At 35.1% G+C, this 21,076-nt stretch overlaps 4 protein-coding genes across 5 annotated transcripts in view; 2 read left to right on the plus strand and 2 right to left on the minus strand.

The window, feature by feature from the left end:
- Positions 1 to 130: 130 nt before the first annotated feature.
- On the plus strand, positions 131 to 4,189 carry LOC136347611 (uncharacterized). Its single transcript, XM_066297755.1, has 5 exons — positions 131 to 340; positions 395 to 664; positions 1,085 to 1,327; positions 2,157 to 2,348; positions 3,082 to 4,189. Exons 1-5 carry the CDS (start codon positions 262 to 264, stop codon positions 3,165 to 3,167), a joined length of 870 nt encoding a protein of 289 aa, XP_066153852.1. The 5' UTR covers positions 131 to 261; the 3' UTR covers positions 3,168 to 4,189.
- Positions 3,239 to 12,500, minus strand: Br140 (bromodomain-containing protein 140). Of its 2 annotated transcripts, XM_066297717.1 has the most exons (20): positions 12,218 to 12,498; positions 11,978 to 12,159; positions 10,568 to 10,635; positions 10,272 to 10,503; positions 10,043 to 10,124; positions 9,788 to 9,969; positions 9,386 to 9,543; positions 9,166 to 9,332; positions 8,595 to 8,927; positions 8,361 to 8,461; positions 7,782 to 7,959; positions 7,549 to 7,725; positions 7,335 to 7,490; positions 7,118 to 7,277; positions 6,900 to 7,031; positions 6,506 to 6,635; positions 6,226 to 6,331; positions 5,637 to 5,865; positions 3,735 to 3,913; positions 3,239 to 3,508 (listed from the first exon to the last, which is right to left on the minus strand). In XM_066297717.1, the coding sequence occupies exons 1-20, from the start codon at positions 12,347 to 12,349 to the stop codon at positions 3,389 to 3,391; spliced, it is 3,204 nt and encodes a 1,067-aa protein (XP_066153814.1). In that variant the 5' UTR covers positions 12,350 to 12,498; the 3' UTR covers positions 3,239 to 3,388. The 2 variants fall into 2 exon arrangements, 1 of the variants encoding a protein (XP_066153814.1); XR_010733512.1 differs by lacking the exon at positions 3,239 to 3,508 and having other exon boundaries at positions 3,775 to 3,913; positions 5,637 to 5,876; positions 12,218 to 12,500.
- A 927-nt stretch (positions 12,501 to 13,427) lies between these two features.
- On the plus strand, positions 13,428 to 19,124 carry CBP (sarcoplasmic calcium-binding protein). Its single transcript, XM_066297571.1, has 5 exons — positions 13,428 to 13,835; positions 17,166 to 17,330; positions 17,688 to 17,855; positions 17,920 to 18,060; positions 18,193 to 19,124. The coding sequence occupies exons 1-5, from the start codon at positions 13,719 to 13,721 to the stop codon at positions 18,421 to 18,423; spliced, it is 822 nt and encodes a 273-aa protein (XP_066153668.1). The 5' UTR covers positions 13,428 to 13,718; the 3' UTR covers positions 18,424 to 19,124.
- A 799-nt stretch (positions 19,125 to 19,923) lies between these two features.
- mbo (Nuclear pore complex protein Nup88) overlaps positions 19,924 to 21,076 on the minus strand; it is a 51,382-nt gene continuing 50,229 nt past the window's right edge. Inside the window, exons 9-12 of the mRNA XM_066297570.1 lie at positions 20,763 to 20,986; positions 20,541 to 20,700; positions 20,131 to 20,219; positions 19,924 to 20,073 (exon numbers count right to left, since the gene is read on the minus strand). Of these exons, the coding sequence (XP_066153667.1) occupies positions 20,007 to 20,073; positions 20,131 to 20,219; positions 20,541 to 20,700; positions 20,763 to 20,986 (540 nt within the window). The 3' untranslated portion in view covers positions 19,924 to 20,006. The remainder of the gene's footprint in view (positions 20,074 to 20,130; positions 20,220 to 20,540; positions 20,701 to 20,762; positions 20,987 to 21,076) is intronic.

The raw sequence follows: 21,076 nt of genomic DNA on the forward strand, positions 1-21,076 counted from the left end.
TTGGTAATAAATTTCAATAAAAAATGGAAAAAGTAATTTGTACCCAAGTACAATTTGAATATTATCGTAGCAGGGATAATATTATGAATATTCTATTAGCAGGCGTTTCAAAATTTTTGTTTGTCCTTTACCAAGTTTTTGTTCAAGTGAAAACGTTTGCATGCCTCAAATATTTCCGGATAAACCATTTAGCCATTGTCACGACTTTGCAAGTTCCATTTTAAATTATAAAGTGTTTCGTGTCTGAGTAATACTGTAAAAATGAATGATATCGAATATTTAAAGAGAATCACGTTGGGTTGCTGCTTCTTAGTTGCCGCTGTTGCTATTGTTGCATCAGGTAGGTATTCTTTCAAAGCTGAATAAATTTTATGTGACTCGCAATGAATTCTAGGTTCGCCCAGAAATGAGCACGCAAAAAAATACCAATCGCGACAAACAACGGAACAAAAATGCGATCTAATATGTCCAGGCCACCCTGTTTACCCTTTACCCTTAAATTTTATCCAAAATTGCACCTCTAACAATAGCACCCTTTCCAAGCCTCCCGTGGTGGTCACAACGTTAAAGCCTTCCACAACAACTGAAGATAATGAAGAGAGCATTGAAAACAATAGTACTACTATTCAGAATGAAACTGCAAAGGCAGGAAAGCAAATACATAGTAAGTGTTCAGGCTCGTTCGTAGGCCAACGTGAATTGCAGCTTATGTTCAAAAAAAACATCAAAATCTAGATTTAATATGGCAAGATTTTAAAATTAAGAATTACAACCGGGCTCGAGGAACAATCAAATCATTAGACAAAGTTGCATCCATTTTTTTTCGTTAGGAAGACTGAATTTCCTGTGATCAATCAATAAGCTTTTCCACTCCTACAGTCGCAATTAAAGCCCAATAATATAACATTCAAATAGAAAAATCGAACGTAGAGAAACTAGCCTCGGGCTCTGTTGTATACTCTGATTTTAAACATGAATTGTAGTTCAAGTTCTCAATTGGACATATATTCCATTCTTTGTACGTCAAAATCTAGATTTTAACTCCAGGTGGATTTATAAATTAAAACATACAACTGTGCCTTAGATAGACATATCCAAAAAAAGAATATCGGACTGAAAATTCAAATGAAAGAAAAAACACACGAACACAAGAGACACGCATTAAGGAAGCAAACATTGATGCTGAAAAAAGGGATCAAATCTCGTCTCTTTAGTCATCACATTGGTTTGAAGGAAAGAACGAGGCTGGACGGGTGTTACGTCATTTGTGAGGAACCATCCGCAACTGGTCCAGAAGTGGAAGTAGAGGGTGGATCAGAATTGGAAGGTATGGATTATATTTTTCAATAATTTTGAATAACAAATTATCTGAAGTTATGTTTCTTCTGCGAAGTTGTAGTTACTTTTTGCGTGTCACGAACGGAGGTATTGACAAAATTTTTATGAGAATTTTTCAGGTTTCTTTACCGGAGAGCGATTTTAAAGTCTCGTAATTTTAGGACCTCCCTCATGAATCCATTGTCTTTTCAGACCACAAAATGGTCTGAACCATATTTAATGGATTTTCTCATGTAGAATGCGGCGATATAGTTCATATTTTCTGCTACATGTGGTTTTCCTGCGATAGGTCGGAATTTATATATATATATATATATATATATATATATATGTATATATATATATTTTAATACCATCTCTATATGTCATTAAATATTTTGACTAATCTGGTTTGCAGCTTTGAAAATTAAAAATTTATATATCTACCAATTTTTATTTATTTTTAATTACTTTCTAGTAGCCAGTCAAAACCATAAAAAGAAAATGAGTAAATATGCGATTGTATTCAGCATCATAAAACCTTTTTACTTTTCTGAAAACTGAATGGAAAGCGTAAATTATCCCGTATAGCTAATGCGAAAATTGATGTAAAAAGCTCGTTTATACTTTCGGTTACTTCACCAAAATAGTAACTAAACTCCGTAAAAATGGCATTCTTTTATCTTCATCAATAAGCAAGATACTCGGTAGAGACAAGGAAATCTGGATACTTTGTAAGTAGGAAAGTTAATAATTTTTTTAATTTTTCTTAATTGCATATAAGTTTTTCATAAATGATGACTGCAATTCCGGAAGAACCATACAGCATTTATGTGTAGGTTCAGACGAGGACTCAGATGGCGACAATTACGCTGAAGGAGAAGACGAGCCGCTGGAAATCATTTACGTGCCATCGCAGCGTGAGGAGGGCAGAAGACCCTATGATATTTACCAACAGAATTTTCAAGAATTACCACAATTTCCTTTAGCAAGTCAGTTTGAAGGAGAATCTGGGCCAGAACTATGGGAAGGTAAGGATTTTATCGGTTTTCTTATCTTCTACAAAGTGATTAGTTTTATAATGAAGACCATTATCTCCGAAAGGTTGGCAATACTTAAGTCGACTTAATTAAGAAAAACGTGTATATTCGAATGTTCATTAAAAATCTTCTTGGTAGACAGATTTATACGCCATAGTTTCGAATATAACGAGAAAAAAGCTTTAAATTTGAAATAAATTGGAATCTATAGGTATAGCGCGTTTTCTAACATTGTTTTTATAACGATTAAAATTTGTCTATTTCCATATACATATTTAGGGGCCAGCCCTGCGTGTTTACAACTTTGAAGGACTCAGAAATTCAGATACTTTCAAAAAAGTATATTGTTGACTTAATAGGAAAAGTAAGATGTTCTTGCCCGATAATGTAAATTGATATCTGGGGCTAACGTGAATCAGAGATCGCGAATATGATCTTTCTGTACGAGATACAAATACTATTTTTCGGCAGTTTAGGATTAACTTCAAATTAACGTGTATGAGGATCGGTCAGTTATTGTGTTAGTTTCGGAGTGAAGGACATCATCCCAAATACCATCGAGGAACTGGGACCTACCCACAACAAAGGCCAAGTTGAGAGATTCTATTGTGTTGCCTCATGCTTGACGTCCATTTCATTCTATAACTATACTACTCCTTGAAGCTGTTTCATCACAACAGAGACTTATTGGAACTTAGGTCCAATAAACCCTTTTTTTCTTTAGACAAGAGTAAGAGAATAAAGAAGAGGAAACAACACATGGCCGCAAAATCAAAACAAGGAGACCTTCCCTTAAACCATCATGCTTAGCCATAGTTCAGGGGAAGATAACTGCAAAAGTTATGTAATTTATTGGTGGGAATGGTAATAAAAGCCATTAGTAGTTCTTAGGTATTATTGTTGAAGTAGGTACATAGTATATTATATCTTATGAAACCAAGTACAATATTCATGTAAAAAACTTTACTCTTAATACTAGACGAGGTTTTCCAGTTTCTGGACATCAAATAGACGTAAAAATTTCATGCCGATTATGACACCTCTTTGCATTCTTCATCGTTGGCGTCGCTTATTTGTTGAATATAATTTAAGGCATTTTCATATGCCTTTTTAACGGCCTTTCTGTCGGATTGTTTACGAGGTTCATTTGCCTGCAAAAAAAAAACACTCAATTTTTGAGGAGAAAAATTTCAATTACAGTCAAAAGCAGTCTTAACTGGCCGGTTGTCGCTTCCACATTAAACTTACAATTTCGGTTCAATTTCGTTTTTATGACCAATTTCTATACTAACCAGCTTGTTACTTAAATTTTGACACGCACATTAAGATCCCTTTCGACTGCAGGTGCTCATTGATGTGATTCTATACAAAACTCACTTTTGCTTCGTCTTTTTCTGTGTTAGTACCCATTAATTCCAATTTTTCGGCGGGAAGCCACTGCCAAGTCCTTTTGGCATCAAAAAATAGGACCAGGTAAACGTGTTCGGTTGCTTTGGCAGATAAATCTAGTACTTCTCGGGGAGGAGTTGGGAGCGGAACGCCTTTGTAAACGAAATCTGAGAAAAAAAAAATATTATTTTTGTTTCTTTCATGTTTCTTAGGCTTCCTGCGCCAGTAAAATCTTGTTCTTAGTATTCACGTATATCAAAATATCTTTAAGATTTCGGTATTAACTGACCTATACTACTATACGTTTGTGCTTCATTATTATGCTTTAAAATTGAAAGCTTTTTTTAACTTTTTAAGTGTAACATAAGCATTAATACTTCTCTTTTTAAAATTAAACACTGGGACTCTCATTTAAGTAATAAAAATTATCGAAAGCTTGGTTACCTACGAGTTTTCTTTCTAATACCCAGGACCCAATACCGAACCGAAATTGCTGCGTTAATTACTAAATGAAAAATTAGCAAATAATAGAATAAAAAAAAAGAAAAGGATGCATCAGAATGACATTTAGTTGTCATATTAACTCTTGGAACTAACACATATGTCAAAAATCATTGACAGTTTTTGATATGCTCTTTTGAAAACGTCAACGAGACACGTGTCGCAAAAACTGAGGAGAACAGGAGTTTCAATTAACACTTAGCTCATATTCCTATAAATAACAATGTAAGCTACAGCCATTACAGATTACAAAACAACGTGATAATTTTACCTTCAACGATGATTAACCTTCGAATTAGCCGAAACCCTCAAATTTTCTAAGGGATCATAAAACATAAAAACGATAATACTTGTGATTACTAATGGAATTAGTCGGGAAAATTTAGTCTCACTTAAACGATAATTATTGATAAGACAATCCCATCAACTTCGCAGTAACAAAGAACGAAATATTGCAATATTTATTGCACCGAGTTTAATTAGTGGTAGTATGGCTTAATGTAGTTCCACTTACGGAAAGGTTCAGCGACGTGAAATCTCGAGTTTTCGATGTAACATTAATCACTACTAATCTTCGATATTTAAGTCGAGCAGTGCATGCAGACAAGTTCACAAAATGGTTGATGAACTCGTGGAAAATATCCCAAATATAACACACATAGAATTGATAAAATACATGGAGAAACAAACCTGCAGGGTTTTTAAGAAGACCTCGAACTACCCCTTGGATGATTGTAAAATGAAGTCTCGTAAGTTAACATAACAGCTAACGATATCCTCTTCAGAAAAAATGCTATAAATCATAAAAAATAAAACAGAAAAATCCGTTACTCCTTATCCTCACTGTTTTTATGTATCATGCTCACCCACCCAAATGAATAAACACGATTTTATTTTCCTAGAAAACCGATTGTTAATCAATGACCTCGATGGGTTGCACATTCATAACATTGAAGAGACCATAGTTCTCCTCGAGGAAAATGACGGACAGTATGAGTTCGGAGATATCGGTTCTTCGGTAACTAGGATCTCTTCCACGCAAGATATTCCTCTTCACAAACCTGAGAAAAACGCTCTTCGTTCCTCGTGCTTGAATGTTGATAACAAATGTGAGCTGTACGTTTGGTACATAATTTATTTCGGAACTGTAATCGGAGCCTTTTGGTTCGCAATTTTCTACGTTTGGGTACCGATGATTAAAGCTCTTATAGCTCAGAACCTTTAAGGCAATTTAGCCGACACCAATGTTTAAAATCCCCGATAGTATAGTAACGGTTATTAAGTTTATTATATTGTAAGTTCGTACTATACAACATAAGTTTTTAATACAATTTTTACTGGCAAATATCATTTTTGTATTTAGATTACTTAGACATAGCAAAGACTCACCTTTGGGCATTTCTGGATCGATAATAAGCGCGGGATACCACGGGTATCCACGACATTTAGCCCAAACGAGCTGTAGAGGTTGCAGGACTTTTTCTATTCCACTCTCTACTGCTGTATCGCTGTCCTCGTCACTCGAGATCTCGCTCGGATCATGCGAGTAGCAAGTGGATAAGGAGTTATCGCTGTCACTTCTTTCGTCGTCAGTAGTTTGCTTTCCTGCCCTGTAAATCTGGATATGGACTTTAGAGAAAAGCTACTTAAACATTGATGCTTTTGTCAACATTAATTTGACAGTAATTCAACAAACATTATGACTTTTATTTATTTTTATTTCGATGGGAATAACGCTTCTTCACACACCAGGAGAAATAAACTGCAACCACTGTGCTACTTCTATCTGTACTACCTTGCCTGAGATTATTATCTTTGCTTCTTTAAATGGACGTTTATATACTGTATTTTTTTATGAAAGTCTCACCCTTTTGCAAAAGAAATGCAATTGCTCGCCTACACGAGATACCGTTTAAGAATTATTTTATTTTATTTTCCCGATGTCTCAAATAGTACAATTATTGAGTAAGCAGTTTACCTTAAAACTATCAGGGACTCCTGAATCTTTGGTCAAGTTAGTAAGATCCATTGTTGTGTGAACTGTTCCAGCAGTACGAGAGCGTTTTCCTGCCTTGCTCTTCTTTCTATAATCAATAATTCGTTTTTTCTTCTCTTTTCATTTCATTTTTTCTGTTTAGACAGTTTTGTTTAAACAGGAAAGCCGCATCGTTAATATCAAATTCGGTGACGCCAGTTTTAGCTCGTTGATTTGCATTCGTAGGCAACTAGCTTTGAAAGTATCGTTTCGAATTACTTACCTATAGGGCGACGTTCCTGCAGAAATTTCAGAATCGATTTTTTCTTTGCCTTCTTCCTTCGCAGCTGAAACCTGATTTTTCTTGGCAAAGAGGAATGTCGATCTTCTACTTACCCCGGTCGGCGCTTCAGCTAGTCAAGGAACATAAGGATATAATCACAATTTATCAATAACTGAGTATTTTATTATTAACTTTAAATTTTGTTTCTGAAGAGACGTTAAAATAAAATACTAATCACATAAAGGGCAATCACTTTTACAATGCTCACAACTGGGATCTTTGAAAAGTAGGTTAATTCGGAAAAAACTAGACATATCTATTCCATTTAAATAAAGTCAGAAAAAAACATGCAGCTTTCACCAAAATTAATTTTTTTGGTGAATTCGTAACTTACGGTTTAAATTAGAAAGGGTTGTATTTCCATCAGGATCTTCTGCTTCACTGTTCGTCTGTGATAATGCATCAGTAGTGTGCTCCACTTCTGATTCTTGGCTTTCAGTTGGTTGGGATTCCGTTTCGGTCTTATCTTGAAGCACCAATAAATCGTAAAACATGACAAGTGACTCGCAGAAAAAAAATATTATTATTATGTGAAAAGGGTCATTACCATACCTTGACCGCCGTCATTGGAGGATTTGGCATTTCTTTTGGCTTTATTAAGTTCGCTGCGCACAGCTTTGACACGCTTGGCACGGGCAAGACCATGTTTCAATGATTGACTCCTCACTAACAAGTCCTCCAGTTTAGCTATTACTTCCGATCCCGATTTCCCCTAAAATATTAAATTTATGGTTTCGCTAATTATTTTTATATATCTAACTTTTCATACTTGTAAATTATCCAGTTCCTTGTCAATATCTGAAACTAGAGCTTCTTCTGATCCCAGAAGTTGAGGTTTCTTCGCCTCTTTTTCAACTTTCAATAATCCAGCTGACTCCAGCTCTTTTTTAGCTTGCCGAAAAATGGTTCCGCACTGGTCGCGCATCTAATTATTGACAAATTATAATTTTCAAAATTTCATTTCATTATTAAATCAATTTTACTTTAATGCCGGCTTTGTAGAATACTGTATCTTTGTTGTTATATGCTAAACAATTGGAGATCATGAGATTGAAATCTTTCTCCATGGATGCCAAGTCTGGATATAATCCGTCGGTTAGCTTTTGTTTCATTGTGCTCAAGTCCATAGGCTCGGTGACTACTGTGGTATAATCTGGAACCTTAATTTAATGGTTATCAAATTTGATTTTCGCCTTAATTGTTGACGGGTCATTACCTCTTCTAAATCAACAGGTTCTGTAAAAATTTCGTTGGTATCTTTGGCGCCTATTAAATCAAGAATTTTCCTTAGGCTAGCTTCTAATGGTTTTAGTTTAACGAGAAGTATCTTTTCACATATTCTGGTATACTCGAGCTTCATTTTTTCACGTTTTCTCACCAACTCACATAATAACCTATAAGATAATCATGTTGAGAATTACGCTGTTTTGCGTAAAGGTTAATAACGAAACGTTTATGACTTATTATTTACTTAATGAGCTAATGAAGATAGTTGACAGAGATAGCAATATAAAATGAAACATCATGTTGATGTTATACTTCAAGTGGTCGTGTACCATGGGCTTTCTTACGCAATTTACTCTTAATTTTGTCAAATTTATTGTAATCTTAGCAAATTTAATAGTGAAAAAATAGAATCTATCATACACTTTAGTATGAAATGCTTATGACCCTCATGTCTTATATCTCTCGGCGCTACACGGTTTATAATTGAACCTAGACGTTTGGTTCACAAGAATGCGTTTCACAACCTTCGCATGCAGCATGCTGTTACTACTTAAATTCTGTTATTCACCTAGCTCTTTCCAAGTCCTGTCGTAAACATTGCCAATATTTCAGTTGCCTGCACAGCTCAATTGTGTCGACGTTACTGGTGTTTGAGTCTCGAGTACCACCCTGAACAAAAAACTTATTAATGATGATGTGTAAATGATGTCTACAGTTGAATTCTACATACACAGATTTATAAGGCATGAAATATATCGTCCATAAACGTATGATCGTAATTCGTATAGTAATTTGAAAATACCTGCGCACTCTGCAGTCGTCGAAGCAAAGGTACCCCATTTCGAAACTGTCGCTTCAATGTCCAGTATGCTATAAGTCGTTGAATAAATTGTGACTTTTTGGTAATGGTTACCAACGAGGCAATTTCCTGTATCCTTTCGGGGGGGATTGTAGGAATCAGTATAATTGGCGCCGACGTTCGCTTTTTGGCTAATACTTTTCGAGCTTGAATCATTTTTTTCCTAGCGTCTTCTTTTTTCTGGTCGCCTTTTTCAGTATGTGACTCATTCGGGGCATGAACATCGCAAAACGCGATTTTCTGGATTAACACTGGTTGCCCCGCAACTTCGCCTCCCTACACAAAGTTCATAAACCGATAAAAATGGAACAACAGTTAATAGTAAATAAATAAATAAATATTTATAAACATTAATTCATTTGTTATTTTCTGTATAAACTGATGAATGATTTTCGTTCTGACAAGTTCTAAAGTTACAAATCGTTTCCAAATTAAAGTCTATTTTCATTCAAATATTACGAGGCTTGGCTGACTGCGGTCTTTCCTTCCCTATTGTATAGTAAATGAAATTCACCTTAACAGCATCCATTCTCATATATAATCCAGCTTGCTGCGCACATGTAACGTGAAATGCTGCATAACATGAATTCCTATGACACTGGATGCATGCACCAACGGCCTTTTGTTTGCAGACGTAGCATGTGAGGCGCCAACGAGCCGCAGGAATTGTTTCAATAGAATCTAACGAATCATGAATGTGAAATTGTGATAATTTTGATACCAGAACGGTTTACCTATGGGCTCTAAAAATACAGTATTGGCAAAACGTACTTCAGGTATCCAGAGGGCGCACACTACGTGAGCCCACGTTCCTCTGTCAGTTTGTTTAAATGCTCCGCCTTGGTTGGGACATAAAACGCAATCTACTGATCTACTGGGAGATTGCAAGCATCTAGAAATCCAAGAGAAAGAAAAACAAGAAGAAATTAATACAAAAATCCTTTAGCTGTAGCTTCTTTAATGAAGAGCATTAGATCTCGGTAATTATTTACGACTTAAATAGGATTTTAATTATAGTTGGCTAATGATGGCAGACAAGAGTAGAAAATAGACATCGCGACAAAAAAAAAATTATTTCGTACATTTGCTTCTGACTACAAATGGGTATTTTACTTGAAACATTAAAAGCATCGTACCTTCTACATAGCCATTGCCCTTCGGGTATGTACGGTACTCCATAACAATCTTGGTGAACAGCCAAATTACACATATCACAGAATAAAATTACGTTAGTGTTTTGGCATTCACCGTCCATGCAAATACAACAGACTGCATCTTCATCAACAACTGCTCCGCTGGAATGACCATTTACAGCTGCCTGTAAAATAGGGAACAAAGAATTAAAAAATATCTGTTGTATTTAATAATAATAATAATAATTATAAGCTTACTTGAAAATATGATTCTTTCTCCAATCTATCCATAAGCAGTTCTAAGGAATCTACGCTTACAGGTGCTAAACCCTGGGTCTCCCTATAACGAAAAGATTATTTTTACTGAGTAAATTCAATAAACGTTTGAAATTTTGGATAACCAAAGCAAAATTGGTTTCTGGGTTACATAGTGACTCCCAGTAATACGAAATTTTGTTAATCAAATTTAACTTGTACCAAACCATACCTCCTTTCATTCATTATAGCCAACCAAGCAGTATCTTCTTCATCAACGTCATACTCAACCTCTCCATCTAACTCCTCAGTACTCTTCTCAATGAATCGTATGTAGGCATTAGGCCTTGGTGGTGCATCACATATGTTGTAATCTTCAAGTTCTTTGTAGTTTGCTTTTGGTAACTCAACTGTTGATTCAAGAGGTTGAAGTGTTGATTCGTCTACTTTAATCTTAGTTTCATCTTCACAAAAAAAAAATATATATATATATTTTTTGCGAGCAAGAACAGATTTGGTGCTGCAAACCTTCAGTTCTTGAACCTTCAGGAGTCTTTTCTTTAGAGGTTACTTCTAAAAGGTCGTTAATGCTCCACCTAAGTCAATACATAAACAGAGGTATAGTATCGTGAAGGACGATATATTATATGCATATTTTAAGAATCAAAAAAAGAGATCTATGAAATTGTCTAAAAATAACATTAGCATTGATATCCTTGAAATTATATGAGATAGACAGTTAAATTGGTCTAAAGTTGCGAATTTTCATTGTGACTAATTTATTAAAAAACAATTGGAACAATTCACGTTATTTCAGAAGTGTCTTAAAAAAATCGTTTTTAGTGTTTTACTGCTTTGTTATTTATTGTTTTCAAAAAGTAACAACATCGATCAAAGGTACTTTTTTATGCTTTTCCAAAAAATAATTTTTCCATTTGTTTTATATAAATAAATGTGCCAAAAGGTAAGTCTATATAACTGAGAAATATGATTATGAATGTTTGTGTATATGTATATATAGGGATACAAAAAACATACAATCTATCTAAAATAACTGTGTTACAATGAGCTGGGGCATTCAAAAATTGTAATAAAATCGAGAAGGACTTAGAAATCATCAGTTTGAATGAATAAGATAATTAAAAGGTTGTCCCAAAGAGATCCATGGATGTCCATCCTAGAAATAATTGCTGAAATTCCTGGTTTGGAAGCTGATTCAAGAACAGAGAGAATATTTAATCTATATTGGTCGATGAGAAATCACACAACAGACAATAAAATCTTTAAGTCAGATAGGGTGAGGGGTGTAACTTGCTATTGATACAGAGTTTCATACAAAATATCTTACACCAACAGCTTAGCACAGTCAGGGTAATATATTAGTGTATAGCTGTTTTTTATAAACTGCAGTAGGTAGTGGTAGATATCTCCATAATTTGTATTTTAACAAGGCAATAATTGAAACATATGAAAAGCTAAATTTATCGTTTTTAATATTTAGCTGGTTAGTTCAATTCATTCCATTTATTTGTGTGAATTTAGCAGTGTCAAGTTAATATTTGCCAAAATTCACAGTTTCAACTCTAGTAGAACAAAGTGTTGGTTTCACTGATAACTATGTTATTATTTGCTCTAACTTTGCAACCTTTAAAAATTGTCCCCCAGGATGCATTCTTGGACCCCTAGTAAAACTGAGGAAATGTGGGGATGCGACTGGACAATTACAAAATAGGGAAAAAAAACTAAACAATTTTATTAAAAACCTTCAGAATCATATTTTTAAAATGTGGTTTGAAGTCAGATTTGGTATTAAGCCCCGAGAATTGAGAACTAACTTTTGTCTTCCTTGTTACCTTAATTTTTGGTAAATGGATATGCTAATTTTCATAATGATTTGAATGCAAATACCAAACTAGGCACATACAGTCAAAAACTCACCTACAAACAACACCATTGACCTCAAACTGAACCATTTTCTGGGCTTCTTCAAATGTCAATGGTTCAAGGTCTTGTGCTATGGCAGGTGTAGCTAGAGACTTTGGATTCTTGCGCCCCTTTTTAGTCTTTGGAGTCACAGGAGTGGATGGGGTTTGTGGTGTGGGATTGTCATGGTTGTAGCTCTGTTTATACATAATAGTTTTGTGTTGTGAAAGCTCTGCAGATTATTCTAAACATCACCTTCAAATGATACTGAAGACCACAAACGGTTTTATAGCTTCTATCACATTTATCAAGGGGGCATTTGTATGGGGGTCCATGGTCCGTCCTTGCTTTCTTACAATGTTCTAGAATGTCGAAACCAACACCCATGTCGTCGGTTATCGGTTACGAATGTATTTGTATTATTATTATTATTCTGTTATTGTATTTTTCGTCTGGAGGCATTGGAATTTAACTTCAAAACCAAACAAAACAAAACTTATGACATTTTCCTCAGGCATGGTTATGACTGATAGTTAGGGAAATGTAGGCAATATGGCTGACATTTTACTATCCTTGTTTTACCACGAGGTCTGATAACATGTTAGACGCAGATAGCGTTCGTCGACCACATTGCTGTTCTAGTGCGGACGTAAGAAACTGCCATCTATCAGCAGTAATCAGAATCAAGAAACAAGACCTTTCCGGGAACGATATTTTGGATAAGATCAATCTCTACTACCTTACATTCAATGAATGTGAAGGACTAACTAATATCAGGTTCCATTCGATTGGATCTTGGTAAAAAAAACTTGGAGAGATCATTCCGTTCTAGGTCATTGTGGTTTTTTAAGTTCGATTCGACAAACGTCACCCTCAACCACCAAAATGGGATGGGGCGGTGATTGCAGAGGGTTGAAAATGTATAATTTTGCATATGAAATCACGTGGAATTCATTTCACTACTAGTCAAAACTACACTGCTTAATTGCTTTTTCGTTAATCTTATGTAAAAAATTAACGCTCTACCCACAACATTTTTATTTAATATTTTTTGTTTCTCGAGCAAGCAAAAAAAAATGGCTACTTTGCTCCACTGCTAGCAGTTCGATTATGGAATATATTACCGTACTGCTGTGATTATTTCTTGACGTTTATGTTGCTGTTCCAACGCATAAACTTCACAAATAATTATGTTCATAGTATATAAATTGTTCTAATAGAAAACTAGTTCTGACAGAAAGTTAAAATTTTGTTAAAAAATAAAGTCATTTACAAGGGTTATTCACGGACAAAACTTAAAAGAGAATTTAACGTAAGACCACCCCTTCATCCGCTTTTATGCATCTGATCACGTACTATCTCTCAACGGCACTCATTAACTTATGAAGTAACAGAGTTACAAGTACTAAACAAACATCATCAAAAAAACGAAAGCAAAGAAGTACCCCACGCTTTCATATATGATATACACTCAGTATGACCGCAGCTGTTGTTTAAAGCGCAGTGCTTAGTCGAGACACTTATTAACTTTCCAGTTAAGTAAAAGAACTTTATCGCGTTTTCGGGTTTTATCGCCTGATTACTGGTGCGCAACTTCCGAATAAGAAGACATTCTCTGAATCGTTTTCGTGTAAGCGGTCGAATTTGCTTATTCGAAGAGAAAAGTGACTTTTGAGTAACCGATTAAACATAACTTAAGTCGTTTAGGCCATTGCTCTCTAAAACCGTTGCATATTGTTTAAAGCCAGGTGCAAGTATGGCGTTTTCGATCTCTCGAAATGGTTTGAAATTAGGAAAGAATCTCCAAAAACTGGGTGTTTTGAGATGCACTGTTGAAAATTTAAGAGGCAGCACTTGGAAGAACACTGCTTTGGTAAGTGCATTTTACTTACCTTTATACGGACCTAAATACTTACATAATTTTTTTGTCAATTTCTCTTCAGCACATGTTGAGAAGACGGATTAAAAATGTTAAAGTCCGACGTTCAAGGTTATTGAGGGTTCAATTTCTGAGATATTGAGTGTCAAAGTTTTGTTTTTTATTCTTTCTGTCATTTTGCTGTCAGTTTCCGAGTTATTACTTACTTACCGACGTTAGATAGAGGATTTAGACTAGCGGAAAGTTTTAACAATCAGACCTAAACCAAAAATAACGATATTTTAAGATGAATTAGGTAATTAAGGATCCTTTTTCGATGATTTTTCATTTTTACCCTCAATCTCTTTCACCCGGATTTAATAAATTGGCCATAATTTGACGTACTTTTAAACTAATCTGAACTACCAATTCGATAATGAAATTTTTAAAAGTACAAATTTCCATGCAGTAGAACAATGACCCTGTAGTCTCAGTGGTATAAATGTAAAAACATGGATCAATGCGACCACCATGACAAAGCAATTTTGATCGTTAAGTCATTTTTTCCTATCGACCTGATGGATATTTGTAAAAGGTAGGGTGGAAGTAATAGAGGATGAGGGTAGAGAGAAAAAGAACAGAGGAAAAAAGGTTAGAGACCAAAGAGATAGAGAAAATCGGACAAAGAAAAAAATAATTGCGGCTTAATGATTTGCGGTTACCCTGCAAATGGAACACCACATGTCCAGGCGAACCCTGGACATAGGATATATACATGGAAGTCATAGCACTCAAGACAGGCCATTATTTCATATTTTTTTCAATTTTCCAATTAGAGCCGTTTTGACTCAAAACGTGCAAGTGCAAGTGAACAAAAACAAAAAACTTGAACAGTTTTTGCAAAATATTTACACCGATTATTCAAAGAGACTACCGTCCATTCTGACCAATCGTCGTTTCGAACGGTTACACGGGACATTAAATTTTTTTTAATTTGGAGGCGCTTTGAGCCAAAACAATATTACAACGGATTGCCCAAACACCCGGTATAACATTACATATATTAGATGGAAGAAAAAAGGGCAGAAAAAAGTGGGTAAAGAAAAAGGGTTTGAGAAAATAGGGTAGATAAAAATGAAGATATCTTAGATTAAGAATTTGCGACTACCACGTAATGAAATACATATGTACATGTACATGTGAGCATTCTTTGTCCATGTTGAAGCAATTAATCAATTATCTGAAAATATCATGGGGTTTTGCCTCTAAATTCCTTCCAAGATAAGTGCGAAAAAATGGTAAAAGGGCTGTCATGAATCTCTTCGCATTTCTTGTTTATGTGAAGACCATTAATTGGCATTATCTGAAAGTGGTACAGGTACCAGTGGTTGGTACCAAACTCTTCCCCAGATTAGCGTGAGAAGAGAGGGTTGTTTATAAATTCCTTTAGCGTAGGTGAGAATGACCTTTAGGGGTTTGGTACCCATGGGAAAAAGGGTGGACAGCCCTTCCATCTTATCGGTTCTCTCACAAAGAGAGGACGTGTTCTGTGTATGGATACTGGGTTGTATCAGAATTCCATTTTTGGTTCACGGAGAATAAAGAAGTGCTCTGAGAATTGTGTTTTTTCTCTCCGCCCTTGAACCGCGAATCTTACATACATATCAGACTCTCCAGTTCGTGACGAAAGTCCCTTTCGTGATAAAATAGACAAATATCAATAAATATCGGTAACTATAGTTCTAAATGAAATAATAACATAAGCAGATGGGCACTTAGGTGCCTAATAGATAAAAAAAAAACCATGATAAAGGATCAAATAAATATTGATTTGTATTCTTAGACGTCAAAGAAAAATTTATGAGAACATACAACAATCTAAATAGCTCGCTAAGCGGTTGATCTAAACTAGAAAGATAAGAGATTGGTCCGTATCTAACGGAATAAATCGGATTCTTATTGCTTCATATTAACCCGCAACAGGTAGGCATTAAAAGTCACTATTCTCAGTGCTGTGCTTTGGGTCACGTAAACAAAAATGTTTTGCAACCTTAAGGCCCGCATATGAATAACACCGAACAGAACATCGAGGCATCTGAAAGTTCGAATAAGCGCAAATAACAAATTATGTAGGTTATTGCGTAAACAAATAAATAAACAAACCTCTAAATTATTCATATTATTTATATATCTACGTGATGGACCCCTTGTGCACGCGAAGACATTACGCCTCTCCATTCACGTAGACCCAGTAGGTGCAGCAGTTAATAGATATCGAGAGAAGTACTTAGTTGGTCAATTGACCCAATTGCTTTGTTGTCTGGATACCAAATTATCGTGCGAGATGATAATGAAATTTATTTTTGATATTTTTTCTCGTTATTTATTATTATTTTTAATAAAGTCGATACCAGTTTTCATCGAAAAAACAAATCATTGCCGGAACGAAGTGATTTGCGAATTAATTTAATGCGATTTGAAAGTATGTCATGCATTTTTGTAAGTTTCCACTTCAGGGTCAACAAACCCTATTTATTATTAATTCCGCTTCAAGGTTCAATATTGTGATAAACAATTTTGTGTACGGTGCGTATTTAACGCGCAACTGATCTCAGAGGTTAAAATTTGAATCTCATCATAGATTCGAGTTTGTCCAGATTAGTTCCGGTTAGTCCAGCACAGAATTTTATGTGGTCAATTTTTGCCTTATGGTAGGCTTGAGCTAGTTCGAGTCAAAATGGTTGAACATAGGACTTCATGATAGCGTCTGTTCTACTAGAGTTCAAGACGAAAGTTGGCACGCGCTAATCTACAATTAGTAAATCCACGCTAATAAATCAATTCAGCAAACTACCTCCCTTAAAATCGTAAAAACTCCTTTTGTTTTCATCAAGTTTGTAAATCTTTAAACGCCTCATATTTAAATATTAATAAATTTATATTTAAATGTTAATAAATTTTATGTATCACTTAAAGCTGATGCATCAATTTTGGACCTTCAAAGAGCGCAAGAAGAAGTCAACTTCGAAAAAATAAATTATTTTTTTAAGACTTAAAGCCCTTTTTTAACTTTATTGATGTTTAGTCCTGCAGACAAATTTTTGCTGAGTCTTATAGATTCAACTCTAGTAGAACAGGTGTTGACACGGGATCAAGATTTCAACAAATAAAATTCTATATTTTACGTTGAGCAAACAGACCATCTGGAGATGAGCCCCAGACCTCCAGGTCCGGTAGTCTCGACCCGAAAGGGCGACCCTCGGCCCTATTCGACACGATTTCGACTCAATTCAACACGACTTACCTTAAGCGTCTACTTGATTCCAAGAAATGCGTCTTTTACAGGCTTTGACATGCACTCAGTATTCCTGCCTGCTAGCCCCCGAACTTCCAAATAATTACATCGCCTCAAGAGGATTTAGTAGCAGACACCCTAAGAGGAACCTAGAGCGAAAGTACCAATCCTGCTCAGAGTCTGACAGTGATTTGGAAGAATGGCTAGGAAGAAGGGTAAGCTTATACATAACATACAGGGCGTTAGAAAATTCCTTGCTGCTATTTCTCCCGAATTCTACACGTTAAATTAAGACAAACTGACAGTTTTTATAGGTATAGCAGTTTCTTTTTTTGCTGAAAGGTAAGCAGCACGAGCTGTTTTTTCCGCCAGTGATTATTTAAAAATTTCCTTTTCGTACAGTTATGCCTGATGTAATTTTGCTGTCGTTTCTCAAAATTGATGTGTTTGTGACTTACCATTCGAGTGTTCGAGCTAGGAAAAGTACATTTGAACCTTTATCTGAGATTAACGTGTAGAATACGCTTTCGAAGTACACGGATTTATGTAACACCCCGTATGTTTGATTGCAGGGAAATTCCGATTTTTGGCGAAGAAAAATGCGAACTTTCCATGCTATCTTAGATTTGAATAAGGATGGAGTGATCTCTTTTGAAGACTTTAAATTGTTGGCTGATGGATTTGTCGATTTGGGGCACCTCAGTGACAAGCATACTAATGAATTCTACCAAGTAATTCAGGTAACATATTATTGATTTTTCCATTTTCGAGTGATACTTTTGCACGAAAATTATTCTTTTCTAGGATTTATGGGAAAAGCAGTTTGGAGAAGTTTCAGCTTACAATCTGGTGCCGGTAGAAAAGTTCTTAGATAATATGCATCACGTGCTTAACGATAAAATGTTAGTGAGACGAGCTCACTCTTTTCTGCCTTATTTATTTAAGGTGAGTACCTGTTTATACAGGGTCCCGAAATGATGGGTAAAACTGTTGCGGCATACAGGGAACCTAAAACAGTACGATTACTTAATACATTTTTTTTTAACTCCAGAGAGGTAGTAAAGATGTATTTTTTAGGCGGTAGACAAAGACAAATCTGGAGAAATAACCGTAGAGGAATTCAAGATATTTTTCAACATTTTGGGACTGAAAGAAGAAGATGCCATATTGGCTTTCAGGGCTATAGATTCCAATGGAGATGGCAAGATTAGCAGCAAGGAGTTTGTCAAACACGGTCGGGATTTTTTCTTGACGGAAGACCAAGATAAGATTTCCAAGTACTTTTGGGGACCCCTCGTGGATCACTAAATAGGCTGAAAAAGCCGAAATATTACTTAACATCATTTTCTAGCGATTAGAGTAGTACTTAGGCATTTAACGCATCTACCGTGAAACTACGTATTCCAATAACTATTTTAATTTCTAAATTTTCAAATAAGTTGTTAGAAATATCTAATAATAAGTTGTATTGGAATAATTGATCGACCATCAAACTGACCAGTAAGTGATGTTCAAACGTAATTATACAATTGCCACGCCCTTGAAATACCAGTGCTCAAATTATACTAGGTAGTATCTTTGCGGTAAACCTACAATAATTAAAAAGAAATGTGTTATTTAAGTTATAATGATTGAATCATACAACATGTGGTAGTCACCTCGTCGGACGAGGGGTTGGTAATTTCGATTGATTCGGTTCATTATTTAACTTACTACGTGCCGTTCTCTACAGAGATTACTGTTTGATTTACAGTAGATACACTTTAACAATAGCGAAATTCAACTGCTAAAATAAAATACATTCGGTCAAATACAGGAGATTACTTCGAGAAATATATTGTAAACTAGACTGCACTAATTCCTATCATTTTTGGGTAAATCGTGCAAAACTGGTTCTATACTAGTTTCGTCAATAGAAATAGCACTAAGTTTAAGAGTTTAAGCCTGATATGAAATGTATTTTTAAGTCCTGTTTTATGTTAAGACAGGTTGTATTACATTAATTTTGCTACTAATTTTTAGATACGCAAAATGCTTAGCCTTTTAAGCCTAAAAGCTGAACACTGGATAATTGTTTATGTCTAAACGATTTTTGTGATGATACTTAAGGCAATAGGACATAGTATTCTACATCGATATTATCTTTTAATAAAATTTAATATTTGCATATATCTTGCATTAATCTACTCAAGTATACATATACCATGCTCTTCATAAGGCTTTATATATAAAAATCGAGAGGTGTCAAGTCCGGTGACTTAGGAGGCCATAGAATAGGGCTGCCACGATCAACCCATTGACGTTTCAAGAAGGCGTGTTACTTAAATACCATTTTGGTTTTGACGTTTTTGTGATGATTACATATTAGAGCGGACTATTGTTAATTCGTTTTAATTTTCCTATCAATTTAATACCATAACTTTGTCTGTAGATTAATTTCGCGGTGATTTTTGAGGAAAAGTGCGCTTTCAGAGATTTAGTTTAATTATGGTAATATATTCACGCAAGCGTCATAAAAAAACTCTCGAAGTTGAGTTATTAAAAGTGAAAGTTAAAATTTCATCACAGTTGGAAGTTGGTCTTTTGTTTTTTTTTTTTGTCGAGGGGGTCTATCTAGTCTTATAAGAGTCCTCTGGATATTTCCGTTTCCGGCAAAAATGGACGATTGACCTTATTTGCTCCAAATGCGGGCAGACGATCCATTAAAGATACTCTATTCAGTGTTTTGTGGAAAAATGATCGAACATGTCAAATAATGATTTTATTTCAGTAAAGGATGATATTCGTAACAACAAGGAAATATCATGGTTCATTTTCAAGGTTTAATATTCTCAAATTATTACAAATACAGCGTGTTTAAAGGAAAAAAAATGGCAAGTGTTAGTTTCCTGTTAATCTAAATTCAGCAGAACTTTATATTCATTCACCTGCTTTACCATCTCGTTGATTTTTTGGGTTCTACAAATTTATTGATTAGGCAGATAACATAACAACTCGGAATATGAAAATACTTACGATTCCCTAAGACTGTCCTTTATCGTCTTAGATTGCATTTCTCCTATTACTGGCAACTTTTTGATTTCGTGAGCTTTCCAGTTTTGAATCTGAAAATAAGTCAGAAACACCATGCAACTTTGAAACGGCCTCGACGGCAGACATAAAAATTGCGGTTTTTACCACCAAATTTGTGATAAAAATTGCGTCTCAGGTATCTTCATATATTTTTTTTATTTCAATGGAACTATCCCTTTAAAAGTAGTGTAAATTTTGGATAGCCCTGTATAGATAAAAATAATAAATTACTTAAATACGGCGTCGGCTTGAAATAGGAAGAAATGAGAAAGGTGGCATTATTGTGAAGGTGAAAGTTTTCAGTCTAGCAACTTTACAAGCTTCATTTTCTCAGGAACTGAAAAAAATCTTACCTGAACCTGCTGGTACTTAATTTTGTTCTTCACTTTCTCGATAGAATTTTGGAAAGTCGCACACTGTTCACTAAACCCCTGCAAATCCTTCATGAAGTTTTTCTCGGCATCTGAAGGTTCTGGCTTTTTCCTAGCCACCAACATTAACAACGTCTCGCATCTAGAATCGGTGTCGAAAACGTCCATTTAAGTTGTTCGATGCTACATTAAAATCTAAACAACCTCTTTAACAGTTCGTCCTGCTTATCCTTCATATCTTCGTATTTTTCTGCCAGACATTCGGCTTTCAGCCTAAGTTCTTTGGAATCGCTCAGTTGATCGATATATTTCTTTTGGGTTTGTTTGAGCAGATTCAGTGTGTGCGCTCTCTTTTCCAATTCTTCCCTAGCTTTGGTGTAATTCTTGAAATCTTCTTCTCTAAATGTTTCTGCAGTTAAACGAATTAGCTGAAACATAAAAGGAGAGGGAAATCGATAAGTCATAGAAAAGGGAAATCGAGAATCAATGAATCACGGATAAGAAGAAAGACAAATAGA

The sequence above is a fragment of the Euwallacea fornicatus genome, chromosome 29, assembly GCF_040115645.1.
Source record: "Euwallacea fornicatus isolate EFF26 chromosome 29, ASM4011564v1, whole genome shotgun sequence".
Taxonomy (NCBI): Eukaryota; Metazoa; Arthropoda; class Insecta; order Coleoptera; family Curculionidae; genus Euwallacea; species Euwallacea fornicatus.